At 34.2% G+C, this 15016-nt stretch overlaps 3 protein-coding genes across 3 annotated transcripts in view; all 3 read left to right on the forward strand.

Annotated features, from left to right (window-relative positions):
• Positions 1–3203: 3203 nt before the first annotated feature.
• Positions 3204–7137, forward strand: LOC102599312 (glutamate dehydrogenase A). Its single transcript, XM_006358129.2, has 9 exons — positions 3204–3474; positions 3549–3662; positions 4778–4999; positions 5105–5179; positions 5272–5388; positions 5473–5723; positions 5937–6012; positions 6095–6181; positions 6633–7137. Exons 1-9 carry the CDS (start codon positions 3367–3369, stop codon positions 6816–6818), a joined length of 1236 nt encoding a protein of 411 aa, XP_006358191.1. The 5' UTR covers positions 3204–3366; the 3' UTR covers positions 6819–7137.
• Positions 7138–7562: 425 nt separating this feature from the next.
• LOC102599638 (uncharacterized) lies at positions 7563–9093 on the forward strand. Its single transcript, XM_006358130.2, has 3 exons — positions 7563–8276; positions 8372–8509; positions 8705–9093. The coding sequence occupies exons 1-3, from the start codon at positions 7919–7921 to the stop codon at positions 8968–8970; spliced, it is 762 nt and encodes a 253-aa protein (XP_006358192.1). The 5' UTR covers positions 7563–7918; the 3' UTR covers positions 8971–9093.
• Positions 9094–10521: 1428 nt separating this feature from the next.
• The window catches only part of LOC102599966 (uncharacterized), a 9515-nt gene continuing 5020 nt past the window's right edge, over positions 10522–15016 (forward strand). The window contains exons 1-5 of the mRNA XM_006358131.2: positions 10522–10922; positions 12678–12817; positions 12946–13045; positions 13264–13362; positions 13704–14051. Of these exons, the coding sequence (XP_006358193.1) occupies positions 10605–10922; positions 12678–12817; positions 12946–13045; positions 13264–13362; positions 13704–14051 (1005 nt within the window). The 5' untranslated portion in view covers positions 10522–10604. The remainder of the gene's footprint in view (positions 10923–12677; positions 12818–12945; positions 13046–13263; positions 13363–13703; positions 14052–15016) is intronic.

The following is a 15016-nucleotide window of genomic DNA, read 5'->3' on the forward strand; positions in this document are numbered from 1 at the left end:
TGAGTCTCCATTAAGAAAAAATGTGGAGAAGATGAAGTTTTTGGTTTACAAAAAATGACGGATGACTTGATGTACTACAACATAGAGTACTGGTGTAAGGTTTACTTCAATACTGGAGTAAAATGTGATTTTGTAGACAATAACATGTATGAGTGTTTTAATGTATGAATATTGGCAGCAAGGCACAAGACAATTATTACTATGCTTGAAGAGATCAGAGTGAAGATGATGACAATGATAGCTAATTTAAGGGAGTTTACATAAATTGAGTGCTGCCTGGCATGCCAAGCTTTAAGATATATCTACTGGTGCAACCAAAGTGACAAAATCAGCTACATAACTGGTGATATTGATTTTAAACCAAGTATTGTAAGCAAGCTTAAATGGAAAGGAAAATCAGCAATCTCAATAAGAAAACTTCAAGAAATGAGTGAGCAACAAAGAAAAAAACTAAAAGGAAGTAGTTCAAACAGTCCAAGCCAATCCAGGGAGCCATGAAAAATGTAGTATTGCAACATTGTTTTAAGCCTTTTATTTTTTTTATGTAGAATATTGATGTATTAGTACCAAACGACTTATGTTTTTGTTTTTGGTTGTGACTACAATATTTTCTCTATGTGAGACCTATTTCATAAATGATGTTATATCCATTAAAGGCATTCTACTGTTTTCTCGTTTGTTTGAATAACTAATTTATAATTGCACATTCATCAGTTGAAATCTTCATTGACATAAATAGAGACATAAATACAAAGCATTACAAGCAAAACATAATTCCTTATTACATCAAAATCTAACATAGGGTACCTTACTATGCCAAAGCAAAACATAGTTCCTTACTATCCCAATTCAACTAGATCAATACTTGATTCACTACTTCGGAATATGTTGTTGATAAACATAGTAACAACATAAATCAAAACACACAAAATGATCTTCCAATAGAACCTACACCATTATTATTGTCGACCACTTGCTCATTGATTTGGGCCTACCTCTTCAAAACTTCTTCTTCCAACTCTTTGATTTTGTTCACCAATTTTGGGAGAATAAATTTTGATCTTGAGTCGACTTTTTCTTTGTCTCTTCATCGAAAAAAATTACAATTCTTAGACTAAAATATCAAAATAGTACATTAACATCAATTAAATTCAACAAATAATAGATGAGAAGAGAAATCACATATACCATAGTAGGGGCAGGACCAAAACTGGCTTTTAGGATTTAACTTTGACCAAGAAATTTGCATATGCAGTAAAATTTCATGTTTGCACCGCACTACGGCTTTGAGTATTGGGTCTGATTCTTCCATACAAAGCTTATTCAAGTCCACATTTTTCATTATTTACCCTAACAAAGCAAAAAATAATAAATTTGAAGAACAACTTTTGAACCCTAACTGTGAAATCGGAGAAATTACAAGCCCTAAAGCTTCAAGCTTTTTCAAAATTGAAACTATAGTTGAATGCTTTGACAACTAAATTCAAGTTTTAAGCTGATTTGGGAGAGAATGAAGGAATATACAATTGAAAAGTGAGAAAAAGAGGAAGAAAAAGAGAGTTTGATTTTGGGAGAGAATATGATTATACTGTTGGAGATTAATTATAGCTGATTTGGACTCCCACGTGTACTTTTCTCAAGTTTTTGAAGTTTTATTTTATGTTCTTATGCGCCTAAAGGAGGTTGTCTCACCTTCTTCGACATGTCAGCAAATAAGGGTGAAATAATAAGTAAAAAATATTCAGGGGGTAATAAGACCCTCATGAAGTATGAGTGTGTAGTTGGGAATCTGGCTATAGGTTTGGGGGGGGGGGGGTTGGCCATTTTCTCAATATTTCTTCATTTGATTTGTAGTTGTATACGATGGTTCGTATTTGTATATGACGGTGATTTTCTTTGGTTTTTCAATTTTATCATCAGATACGTTCAATCTTTTTTTCTATAACTTTTTAAAGTTTGTATAAACGTGTAGTTTTCAAATTTTGTATAATATAATTTATATAATGTAATTTGTATAATATAATTTGTATAAATGTTTAAAGTTCATATGTTTATGTTTGCATAAATTTTCATTATTTTGATTTTTATCATATTTTTATAATTTCAGAATTTGTATTACTCAATCATACAAAATACACGCAAATTATATAAACGTACCCGCGAATTATACAAACGAGATGTGAATTATACAAATTAATGACCTCTCTCACTCGCCTCTCTCCTCCCTCTCCCATTCTCGCTCGCCTCTCTCCTCCCCTAACATGTAGCTACGAATCGTAATTAGCCATCTATAGCTATAGAGTTCAATTAAGTTATTTTGAGTAGGTATATGCGAAAATTCCCATTTATTTTACTTACTCTAAAAATGATATAATAAAATAAATCAAATTTAATTATAGTTTGTTATATTATATTATTTATCGTAACTTTGAGTCATCCCAATTTTTTGTCGAGGACCGATATAATAATTTTGAAATGAAACAATTGAATAAATGTTTAGTTGAAAAATTAATGTATACAATTTAACTTTATATAGAACATAAAATTGACATTATATAAAAATTATTATTTAAAATAGTCAAATTAATCTCATAATTGCTAATATAAGTTTTTGCTCAAGTCATTACAATTAAGAGAAATTGTCCCGAACTTTAAATAGAGGGTAAAAACATCCTATTTTGAATAGTTCAAGGGTAAAGTTTGATTTTTTTTTCTTATTTTGAAGTAACCATTAGTAAGAAGAGTATTTTGAATTATTTTCCTAATTTGAAACATAAATTATTTTACAAGTATCACATCCTGATCAGTTGCATAAAACAGATAGTAATTCTTTTGCAAGTATCACATTCTAGTCAGTTAAATAGAAATAGACATGAATTCTTTGATAAATGTCACATCCTAATCAGTTAAATAAATATAGATAGTATTAATTCTTTTGTAAGTGTCACATCCCAGTCACTAAAATTGAGATAGACACAAATTTTTTGACAAGTGTCACATCTTAGTCAATTAAATAAATATAGACAAAAATCTTTTTTTTTCTTTCGCAAGTGTCACATCCTAGTCAGTTAGATAGAAATTCGTTGTCAAAGTGTCTCATAGAAATTCTTTGGCAAGTGCCACATCCTAGTCAAATAAATAGACACAAATAGAAATTCTTTTAAGAGTATCACATCCTAGTCAATTAAACGGAGATCGATAGGAATTCTTTGGCAAAAGTGTCACATCCTAGTCAATTTCCTTCATATTCTTTAGTCTTCCAAAATAGTGTATATAATATAGGAGCAAGTAGGACCAAGAAAAAGATACTAGTAGTAGTAGTAGTTTACTAAGTGAATACAATTCTCACCAGACCAATTTGCTGCCATGAACGCTCTTGCTGCAACCAACCGCAACTTCCGCCAAGCGGCTCGCATTCTTGGCTTGGATTCCAAAATCGAAAAGAGTCTTCTCATTCCTTTCAGAGAAATTAAGGTTTTTTTTAAAAAAATTATTATTCGTCTGAGTATAAAAATAGAATTCTCATGATATAGATTATGTTTGATCAGGTGGAATGCACAATTCCCGAGGATGATGGAACGTTAGTTTCCTATGTTGGATTCAGAGTGCAGCATGATAATGCTCGTGGTCCTATGAAAGGCGGAATTAGATATCATCCTGAGGTAAATTATAACTATTAGTTGACTGATCGTCTTTAAAATCAACTATGGTTGTTTGTACTGCAATTTTGTGATTGGATCTTGTATTTTATGACAACTTTGTGAGTAATCAAAATTAGGTGGATATGATATGGTAAAACAAATTACTGTTTGGGGATTATGTATGGAATTTCAATCATGATAGATAATCGTCTACCATTGTGTTCTTGTTCAAAGAGAATCGTTGTATATTAGTCATGCTGCTCTGATGTTGGTTTTCGAGGGATAGGTGAATTCTTGTGTATATGTGTTTCGAAGATAAGCTTTTCTTATTCATATAAGAGCTTATGAAGACCAGGATTGTTAGATGGTTGGTTATTGATGCTAGATATCCAAATGCAATTAGAACTGATAATTTAATCGAATTCTAGTTTTGATAAGATTCACCACTATATATGCATATAGGCATTTGCTTGTAAAAGAAATCATGGTATCGATAACTCATGTTATGCAACACTTGATGAGGTGCTTCAGACATGGAGCACTGGTTTTATTAGAAAAGAAAAATGATACAATAGCTGTGGAATGGGATTTAGCTCTTCAGCTTTGCGAAAGTATTTTGCAGTTGGAGGTTCCCCACATATCATTTTTTGTTTTTATTGCTTTTGGCAATAAAGCTAGTGATAAAAACTAGTAGTAGTTGTTTCATCAGCCATGTCTAGACTTAAGTGTTTGTTGCAGTTCATTGTTAGTCGTTGTTGTTACAATTATGTTTAGTGAGGTGTTATGCTAGAAGCTGTTTTAGTTGATTAAACACTTAACTGTAATCATAAAGATAAATGTGAGATTTAGAGAACTCCTAATTTCTTTTGAAAGACAGATAGTATTTAGTATTGGAACAAGAAGTTCCAGAATACATCGGAATTGCTACATTCACACTCTTGAGCTGTAGTTTATCGATTCTTCTGATGATCAACTCTTGTTATTTGGTATAACATTTGTATCTGAATGATTTCTCTCTTTTATAGTTGATTTAACTTCACTACAGTCTACATCCTTCTACAAATCTACTACCGTTTTATGATTAGAGCTCCACTAATAAACGATTCTATACTGAGATGCTATAAAATTTCTATAAGGTTGACCCTGATGAGGTAAATGCCCTTGCTCAACTGATGACTTGGAAGACCGCTGTAGCCGACATTCCATATGGGGGAGCTAAAGGTGGAATAGGCTGTAACCCAAAGGATTTAAGTGTGAGCGAGTTGGAGCGACTTACTCGTGTTTTCACACAGAAAATTCATGATCTAATTGGAGTTAATACTGATGTGCCTGCACCTGATATGGGCACTAATGCGCAGGTTAGTAACACAATTCTATTTGCAAGTTTGTCGATATATGTTCTTCATTTTGAAACTTTAGAATAAGATGCAAGTAATAGTCTATGTGATGCTTGCTGTCAACAGACTATGGCCTGGATTTTGGACGAGTATTCAAAATTTCATGGTCACTCACCTGCAATTGTGACTGGAAAACCAATTGTAAGTTTTTCATAATATGCTAGTATTACCTTTTAAAACTGAAACAATTTATGTATGATTCTTGTAATCATGCTTTGCCACATTTTGTTTAGGATCTTGGAGGGTCATTGGGAAGAGAAGCTGCGACAGGACGTGGTGTCGTCTATGCTACAGAAGCTTTGCTTGCTGAATATGGGAAGCATGTTAAGGATTTGACTTTCGCAATTCAGGTTATTATGCAATCAGATTAGTCCTAGCACATTCCACAATATTTGGTCGAAATGATGTCATAAATATGTATTTGGATTCCTTAGGGATTTGGAAATGTAGGAGCGTGGGCAGGAAAGCTCATTCATGAGAGAGGTGGCAAGGTAGTTGCAGTGAGTGACATAACTGGAGCGGTCAAGAACCCCAATGGGCTCGATATACCAGCTTTGCTTAGTCATAAAGAAAAAACAGGAAAGCTCATCGATTTTGCTGGTGCGGATGTGATGAATTCTGATGAATTGCTAACACATGAATGTGACGTTCTCATCCCCTGTGCTTTGGGAGGAGTTTTGAATAGGTTCAACCTTTATCTTGCTCTGAAATTTGTTGTTTAATTCTTGAAATTTGCTTTTGTGTCAAGAGAATAGAGAAGTCAATGTCAGCAACTGTTCCAAAATTATGGGCATACGCTGGAGCTAATAGAAACTTCTCCCTTTTTTGTGAGCTAAATGTACCTAATGTAGAGTATCTTACTTGTCCTTGTATGTTCTGATCTTTTTGTTGTTTAAAGAGAAAATGCTGATAACGTCAAGGCCAAATTCATTATAGAAGCAGCAAACCATCCTACTGATCCAGATGCTGATGAGGTATCACTTTTTTTTTCTGGGAGTCTCGAGTCTCTTGGACTAGCATGAATCATAGTTTTCCTCACACAATTGCCTTCTGCAGATTTTATCGAAGAAAGGAGTAGTAATACTTCCAGACATCTATGCCAATGCTGGAGGTGTGACTGTCAGCTATTTTGAATGGGTTCAGGTAACTTTTGATATTTATGCCATTACAACATAGAGCATCATGAAGGGTTTATGTTGAAAAATATTTGAAGCAATCATGTACTGGGAGATGCAACAGTACAGTTAATTGGAAATCTTGCATCTTTATCACTCCTGTCTTTGTAAAGTTGTTTCTCAAGAAAATGTTAGGAATATAGTTACTAAGTTCACCGACATCTTAAGATGAGTATAGAAAACCATGTAGATCAAATGATTCTAGGTATATAGGTTGCTTATTTTCTACACTTTGGTGGGAATGGTAGGGCTAGGAATTGGAGGCATATTTAATTTTCTCAAACTCTAAAATCTCGCTTTAACTGGTGATGAGACATGTACTTAGTCTATTCTTTTTATCTGAAAATCAGGATAAAAACAACTGAGATGTAATGAACATTTGGAGTTTTTATTCTCAAAAAATTTTCTTTCATATGCAGAATATTCAAGGATTTATGTGGGATGAGGAGAAGGTGAATAGGGAGCTTAAGAAATACATGACAAGAGCCTTTCATAACCTCAAGGGCATGTGCCATTCACATAATTGCAATCTTCGGATGGGTGCGTTCACATTGGGGGTGAATCGTGTTGCACGCGCCACTCAATTAAGAGGTTGGGAGGCATAATGGCACTTTTTTCACAGCACAATGTACACATCCTGCAGCACATCATTCGCATCATCTTTCTTTCAAGTATGAACCATAGAATGTTCTACAAACTGAAATGTGTACTTGAGACAATTTAATCATAAATTGAGTCGCCAATTGCTTCAGATTTTATGTATTTTTCATTTGGGAACTTGGAGCCATATGGCCCCTGTCGCCATTTTCTTATGAGTTCAGGTGTTTAACTGTTTTCCCCCCTCATTTTCTAGCATGAGGATTGCCTGTTATGGAGTAACATATACTAAGGGCATGTTGAATGCATATTACTGCATTGGTTTTATCTGTACTCTTATGTGATATGATAGAAGTAGTAGTTTTGAAATTCCCCATCTGTTCCAATTTGTTTGATATTATCTTCCTTTAAAAAACATTTCTGTAATTTGGAAATAATTAACTTTAAACTTCTCATTTTGCCTTTAATGAGAAGTTTTTATAGTCACACAAATGTTATGACATGTTAATAGCGGCTATAAGTTTTTAGTCTTCATTTCTTTCTTAAACGTCTTGCTGAGCCAAACTGACAAACAATTTGGAACGGAGTAGTCATTTCACTTCTGATAATATCCTATCTGGTGCAATCAAATAGGCCATAATTGTAGGTTTCCAAATTTTTACTCCAAACTCACTGGGGCTCAATGCCCCAAAATATGAACAAAACATGCTTGATTCACTGCTGGTGCCAGTAGTTTATCCCCTGCTCTCATTATACAACAACATACCCAGTGTAGTTCCGTAAGTGGGGTCTAGAAAGGGTAGTGCATACGCAGCCTTACCCCTACCTTGTGAAATATAAAGAGACTGTTTCCAATAGACCCTCAGCCTAGGTAACGTGTATCCTCCGCTCTTGTCATATTCTTAAAAAGAGTCACCAAAAGTGGAAGCAGATATGGTCAGGGATTAGACATGGGCTGCCATGCCCCTGATATTGCAGAAAAAAGTTGCATAAGTGGATAAGCTTTATTTATTTCAGAATGGGCCTTTTTGCATCTTATCCTATCACCATCTCATTCAAGAGGAGAAGATCAGTAATTTGAGCCAAACCAGAGAAAATACTTACAATTATGGCTGCTTTTGCTATTACTTCATTTACACATACACCTTGCACCTCCCATCACTTCAAGAAGAAACAATGGCCTCGTCAAGCCAAATCGATGAAGATTACAAATGTTATGACTCCAAAAGTCGAAGAACAAACACACTTAAATGTTGTTGAAATCAAAGATAAATCGTCTTTGCTTATTGATGATAATACAAAGACCACAAATGATGATGATGAAGTACAAGGTGGTACTACTACAGGTTCATCAGAGTCTGAAGATCTAATAAGGTTTTCTGATAAGCGATGGAAGAATGGGACATGGGATCTAACTATGTTTGTCAAAAATGGCAAAATGGATTGGGATGCTGTCATAGTAGTAGGTAAAATTACAAAGAACAAGTCTTTCAATTACTAAAGCACCGCGATTTTTTAAGTGAATTAATTTATTCATTAATTAACGATATGCACATTGCAGAAGCAAAGAGGAGGAAATTTCTTGAACTATTCCCAGAAGCAGCAACAAATCAACAACCTGTGGTCTTTAGAAGTTCTATCATACCATGGTGGGCATGGATGATGCATTCTCACCTCCCTGAAGCTGAGCTGCTAAATGGTTTGTATTTATCTAGAAAAAGTACACAAGACTGTACTCCCTCTGTTTCAATTTATATGACATAGTTTGATTCAGTACGAAGTTAATTAAGAAAGAAAAAAAAGAACTTTTGACCTTAAACGTTGTCATAACATTTGTGTTTCTATACTAATAAGGAAATAGTGTTACATAAACTGAGACGGTGCTAATTTGTAGGAAGAGCAGCAATGGTGGGATTTTTCATGGCGTATCTAGTGGATGTACTAACGGGACTTGATGTGGTAGGCCAAATGGGAAATTTCTTGTGTAAAACTGCTCTTTTGGCAACAGTTGGAGGTGTAATTTTGTTTAGGAAAAGGACAGATTTTGATAACTTAAAGAAGCTGGCTGATGAAGCTACATTTTATGACAAGCAATGGCAAGCATCATGGCAAGATCAAACTTCTACTAATGGTGATTCCAAGCAACAGAGCAAAAAATGAGACTAATTGACTTGTTGTATTGTATTTGTCATACACCATGATTGCCTAATTATATACCACAAATATGTTATATTTGAATGATACATTTAAATATTGAAATAGTTTCAAAAATCTCTCTTTAGATTTGTCTTGATAACACTGATTTCTCTGCTAATTTGAAAAATATTATACTAACCTTGCCTATATAGATATTTTTATAACAAAATTTATTTAAATGATAAATTTTCTACGTGCTTCCTAATCAATATACCCTTTCGTGACATGAATAGCCGGATATAAAAACAAAGTAACTTGAATGTTCAAATTAAACTGACGGTTTGAATTAACTTATTTTAAGTGTTTTAAGCTAAAAATAGCTTTTAAGCACTTTTAAATTATTTGGGTAAATGTAAAAACTGTTTACAAGAACTTATTTTTAAGTAAAAAGACAAAAATAAGTCAAAAGTTATAACTTATAACTTTTGACTTATAAGTGAAAAACAACTTGCTTTAAATTAGTTATAGAAAAAAAAGGACAATCAGAAACGAAATTAGAATTTCAATTTAATGGGTTCTGAATTTTACAATGACGATTTTTAGTGATAAAACTAAGTTCAAAATCTAATATTTGTACATATATAATGAATTTATTAACAAAAATATATTGTTTGAATAAAATATATTGACTTCAACCAAATTCACATGTGAGCTACTAGCTCCACCCCTACGGAAGTCAGAGGTGAAAATTAAGAAGAAAGTAGAACAGATAAATGAAAGGAATAGTATAAAATCATGAAACTCCTTTGTGACATGTTAGCTGATTATTTTATATTTAAAATTAAATGTGAACATTTTTTAATTTTAATACGATAAACAAAATAACGAGTTATTAATTTTCTCAAATTATTATTTAATTTTCTTTATAAGATACAATCTTCTGTGCTTCATATATTTTCGTCATTAGTATAGTTGTCTATTCAAAGTAATTAATTGTTTATAAAAAAAAAAAAATCTATTAGCGTGAAGAACCTTAGAAAAATCTTTTGTATACATCAAATTTTAGTTTTATACTAGATAAAATAACCATTTAATTATCCCCATAATATAAGAAATACATATTTAATTCATCGCTTAAAATTTTAGTTCATGCTATTTCTATCAAAATTATCAATTAAACTTTATTGTTTATTGAGTTTTACATTTTCTATACTAAAATTGAATTGAATTTTTCATAATATTATATTTAAAAAAAATAAGTAAATATTATATTTAATTTTTTATTAATATCAACAATAATTTTTTTATCATGATGAAATAAATGAAGCGATAAAAAAGAACCTAAACTAACAAATTATTTGTAAAAAGAGATACAACAACTAATAACATAATTTTATCGATTAACGTGAGCTTATAAACAAAATTAGTTCATTTAAAATGACAATTTTGATCCTCATTTTATATCTATATATTTGATCGATGAAAAATAAATAAATATATAAATCACATTTTGTAGGATTTAAAACAATAATTGGAATTATTACATCATCAAATACAAAAATGGCTAATCGCTGCACATCTTTCAAAGTTACCCGAAATCATCTCCTTTTTCTCCCAGATCAGATGCGAGACCCCTCATCGATCGCCTTCTCTGCAAAATGCGTCCTCTGTCCTCTTCTTCGCCGCCGGTTTTACCTAACGACGCTTCTGAGAGCGGTGACTCCGCCGAGCGCCGTCTTCATGAGGCGGAGGAGCGCTTAAGAGAGGCAATTGAAGAGCTTCAGCGCCGGCAACGTCGTGCCAGGTGTATCTACCCGCCCTGTGACCATGCCGATGAATCATGTGTTGCTAACGCAATTGGTAACGTTTGTCAAAGTTTTCTTCTCTCTTACGGTGTGCGCGTTGGCATCGGAATTCTCCTCCGTGCTTTTAAGCTAGCTCGGCGCCAGTCCTATTCCTCTCTACTCGATCTCAAGGTTCCAAAATTCTGAAACTCGCCTATCTACTTAAGCATTTGTTTAATTATGTAAGTTAGATTAACTTATCATTAATTTGATTTATGATTTTTTTAGTTTTACATTCTTTTCGCCTTTTGACTGATCTCAGCTAGGTTACATTTAGAAATGTTCCTGTCGTCGGTTGGACAATCTATTTTAATAGACTAAAATCTTTTGAACTGACAGTTACTCCTTTAGTTTTTCAGTCAGTTTCGTACTTTTGTTGAATGCTTGCCTTTGTTTGAACTAAAGCTTGCTCCTTTTTAGTTCCTGATACATCTACTTTGGTTTTGAGAAGATCATGATCTAGAATAAATTTTCTTATTAGAAAGATATTCCTGTACAAGTATAGATTCAAGATCAGAATTTTCTTTTTTCAAAATTGCTTCAGTTCTGATGAAATCAGTTTTAAGATTTGTATTTTATTTTTGAAATTGCTCAAGTTTTGATGAAACTAGGATGAAATAATTTTGCACAGATGTTATACATGATATGATTCATAGCAGCATTCCTGTGATTGCAAGAGAAGGGGCATTTTGGCCTAGAAGCACCCACATCCTTGTTAGCTTTGTGTTCTAAATGATTTTTTAGATTTCCTCACTTGAAGAATATTGATTTTAATTCTGGATAGATTGAATGGATATGAGTCACTCGATATCTTCAGATTGAGGCATTGAGCCTTAGTTGATTGATTGATATGTTGATGGAATGGTTATCAATTCCGAGATAGGATATCTTGGTCCTTTAAGTACCTTGGAGAACCATTGTAATGGTGATTACACTCCAAGGGGTTTATGTTCTGGCAGTGTATGTATTGTGTTTCCATGATTTCATCTGCTACTGGGACATGTGGGTTACCAAAATGCTTGGCCATAAGGATATTTAGTCAATCAAAGATTACTGAGCTAACGCTACTCGCTCTCCCTCTTTGTGCGAGTGTGTGTTGCACGCTCCTGTGTGTCATGCATTTTGCCTGCATGTGTGTATCTTAGCACCATTTGAACAGTCAGCTGATGTCAAAAGTCGTACAGGAAACTTTACGCATGTGTTACTTTCCTGTCTCTCTCTTCCTTTCTCTTTTTATTTTTTTGGATAAAAGTCTGCTCTTTCAGTAAGGGCGAACCATGTGGAGTTTTCTCCCAAACACTTTGTAAAGCCAATTTACCCTCTGTCCCACTGTTTGTTCCTTTTTCCTGTAGCTCAACGTCAATTAATTTACTCCCTAGTGGTGAAATGCTGATAGAGTACACTTTGTGCTCTGCTCTCCACAATTGTTTTAAGAAATGAACATATCACGATCTAATCATTCAGGGTGTATTCTTAAGAAATACTTATATTACTGCAATTTGTAAGGAATGGAAGTTTGAAGGGGATGGAACTTTTGACCTTTTAATGGTTTAAATTTGTTTCACCTTGGTATTTTCTTCTTGATAAGTTTTCTTGGAGTTGCGAACCTCTTGAAGTTCAGTGAAATAATTTAGCAATCTCAACTGTAGCATAAAGGATGAATGGAGGTTATTCAGATCTTTGACCCTATGCACAACCCTCAAATCCTCAGGGAAGAAGCAAAAGAGAATATAAAAGAAGATTTTCTGGAAGAGGATATTACAATTTTAGTGGACATGTGTGCTGATTTCTGTCTGTTCATCTGTTTGTCCGTCCTTGGTCTCATCTATGAATACATGGGAGAGTTCATTTTTTTCTGCGCTTGTTTGAATCCTTGTGTTTTTGCAGCAACTTGTGTCCGAAAAAGACCTAATTGTAAGAGAGGAAGCATGTCGAATTGGTTTGCTCTTTGGGGGATTTAGTGGTTCATATCATGCTCTAAGATGCTTGCTAAGAAAGCTGAGAAGAAAAGAGACACCCTTAAATGCGTAAGTACAGAATGCTGAATTCTCAACTTAAAAGTTTAAACTTACTTTTCTGTGGTTTTGCTTTGAGAAGCTTTATAGTTGATATCCTATCCGATATATTTGACTTGGCTAAAGGGGATGATGGGCAGAATTTTAGCAGGTTCAGTGGCAGGTCTGTCTATTTTAGCATTAGATGATTCCAACAGGCGGCGGACTCTTGCCTTGTATCTTCTGGCAAGGCTATCACAGGTACAACCATGCTTTGGCTATTCCCCTTCTCCACACCCCTAGGCGAAACAGAAAAAAAGGAACAAAAGAACTACCCAAAAAAAACAGAGGATAAAGATATTTAAACGGCCAGTACTAGATTTACCTGCTAAAAACAAAGTCACCAGTACCAGCTTACTTGAAGTTTTTCTTTTCTGTTTTTCTACTGGCTTGTATTCTGATGACTTTACAATTGTCAGTGCGCGTATAATTCTGCCAAATCCAAGAACCGGTTTCATCTCTGGGGAAGTCACTGGAGTCATGGGGATTCTTTACTCTTTGCATTGGCATGTGCCCAGGTAGTTCTCGTGTTGCTTAACCTTTTTGGCGAATGTTTAAGAGCCTTTTCCATCCATGTTTTAATTCCTTGTACTTGCCCACAGATTGGTGGTTGGAAGGGGGTGGCTGGGATATCATAAATGTTAAAATATCCAAGTTTAAACCCTAGGAGATTAAACTTCTTCTTCTGTTCTTTCTCCCTTTTTAAAAAAAAATAAAAAACAAAATAATTCAAATGTGCAAGGGGATTGAACTTCTCATACGATACTATCATACTAATGATACTAGATAACTTGTTCTCTTTTACATCTGGACAAAGTAGTTATATATCCATCTTCGTTCTTAAAAAAATGTTTTGCAGGTTATGTATTGCTTCATAATGCGTCCTGAGAGCCTTCCAAAAGCATATAGAGATTTCATTCAGAAGACTGGGCCTGTTTCAGCACCAGTCTACAAAGCTGTTAAGGATTGCTGTAGAGGCTCTCCAGTTGATGTTGCTTCATTACATGCCTATTTGTCCAAAGCAAAGGGCTCTACTACTATGAAGTTGGAAGAGTTTCCTTCTATTATCCCATGCTCTGTAATTCACCCTGGGACCAAATCTTGCTTAGTTCATGATGCTAATGCAGCGGCAGCTACTTTCCGGAAAACATTTCCTCTTTACTTCTCTTTGACTTTTGTGCCCTTTGTCGTTCTACGCTTGCAGAAGGTATAATTTATTAATATTGGTTTCTGTTTCACCTGTCTTTCTGCTTTGATTTCTCATTAAGCTGTTTATGGAAATTGGAAAAATCATATAACTGCGCTGCTGGTACTTCTGTTAAACAAGATGAGATCATAGACCGACATGATTGGGTTTTCCTTGGTTTATATATGTTGGACTTTCTAGAGTTCAAATGCAGTTATTTGAATAAATTGGAAATACAATGATTAAGATACTAGGGGTGCAAAGTATGTTGTCGATTCGGTTATATTTGTCTTCTGTTGTTTGTTGTTTGAGTTGCCTGGACCTGGTAGGAAGCAGTATTACGAGGACCATGTGATGGAAATTATGATGGTCTACACTTTTAGGTTATGTAATTGTAAGCTAGAGTAGTACAATTGCTACTAAAGTAATGAAGTTCCAAAAAATGCTCCCTGACACATTTCTCAAGGTAATACTCTAAGGGATCGTGTAAGAGGGATAAAAAATAATAGTCCCGGGATAAATGCAGGATTATTTTATCCTGTATTTGCTTAGGGGTATTAGTTATCCCACCATTTATACTATAATGATGAGATAAGTTATCTCATATAGGGTGGGATACCTTATACTTTGTTTATGTCATCCCCCATACCAAACAACCCCTAAGGTCTTATTTTGTCTTCCCACCCTCTTCCAAGAGAGAGACTGTTTTTTTTCAATCATTTCACTAGTGTTTGATTAAAAACTTAGTTTAAGGGTTCAATGGAAAATGAAAATTTATTTCATGGTGGAAGACAAATCTTTTACAGGAAGTTACTCAAGACCAGAGGTGTGGTATCAGGAATGAATGGTTGAATGCTTGCAAAATTTAATTTGAGGAATTCATTGAGTAAGAAGTTGTTGTTAGTTAAGAGATTCCTCTTTCTTTTTTTTGGGGAGGGGGGGGGGGGGGGGGGGGGGGGGGGCCACGGGCGGGGGGGGGGGGGGGG

The sequence above is a fragment of the Solanum tuberosum genome, unplaced genomic scaffold, assembly GCF_000226075.1.
Source record: "Solanum tuberosum cultivar DM 1-3 516 R44 unplaced genomic scaffold, SolTub_3.0 scf00268, whole genome shotgun sequence".
NCBI lineage: Eukaryota > Viridiplantae > Streptophyta > Magnoliopsida > Solanales > Solanaceae > Solanum > Solanum tuberosum.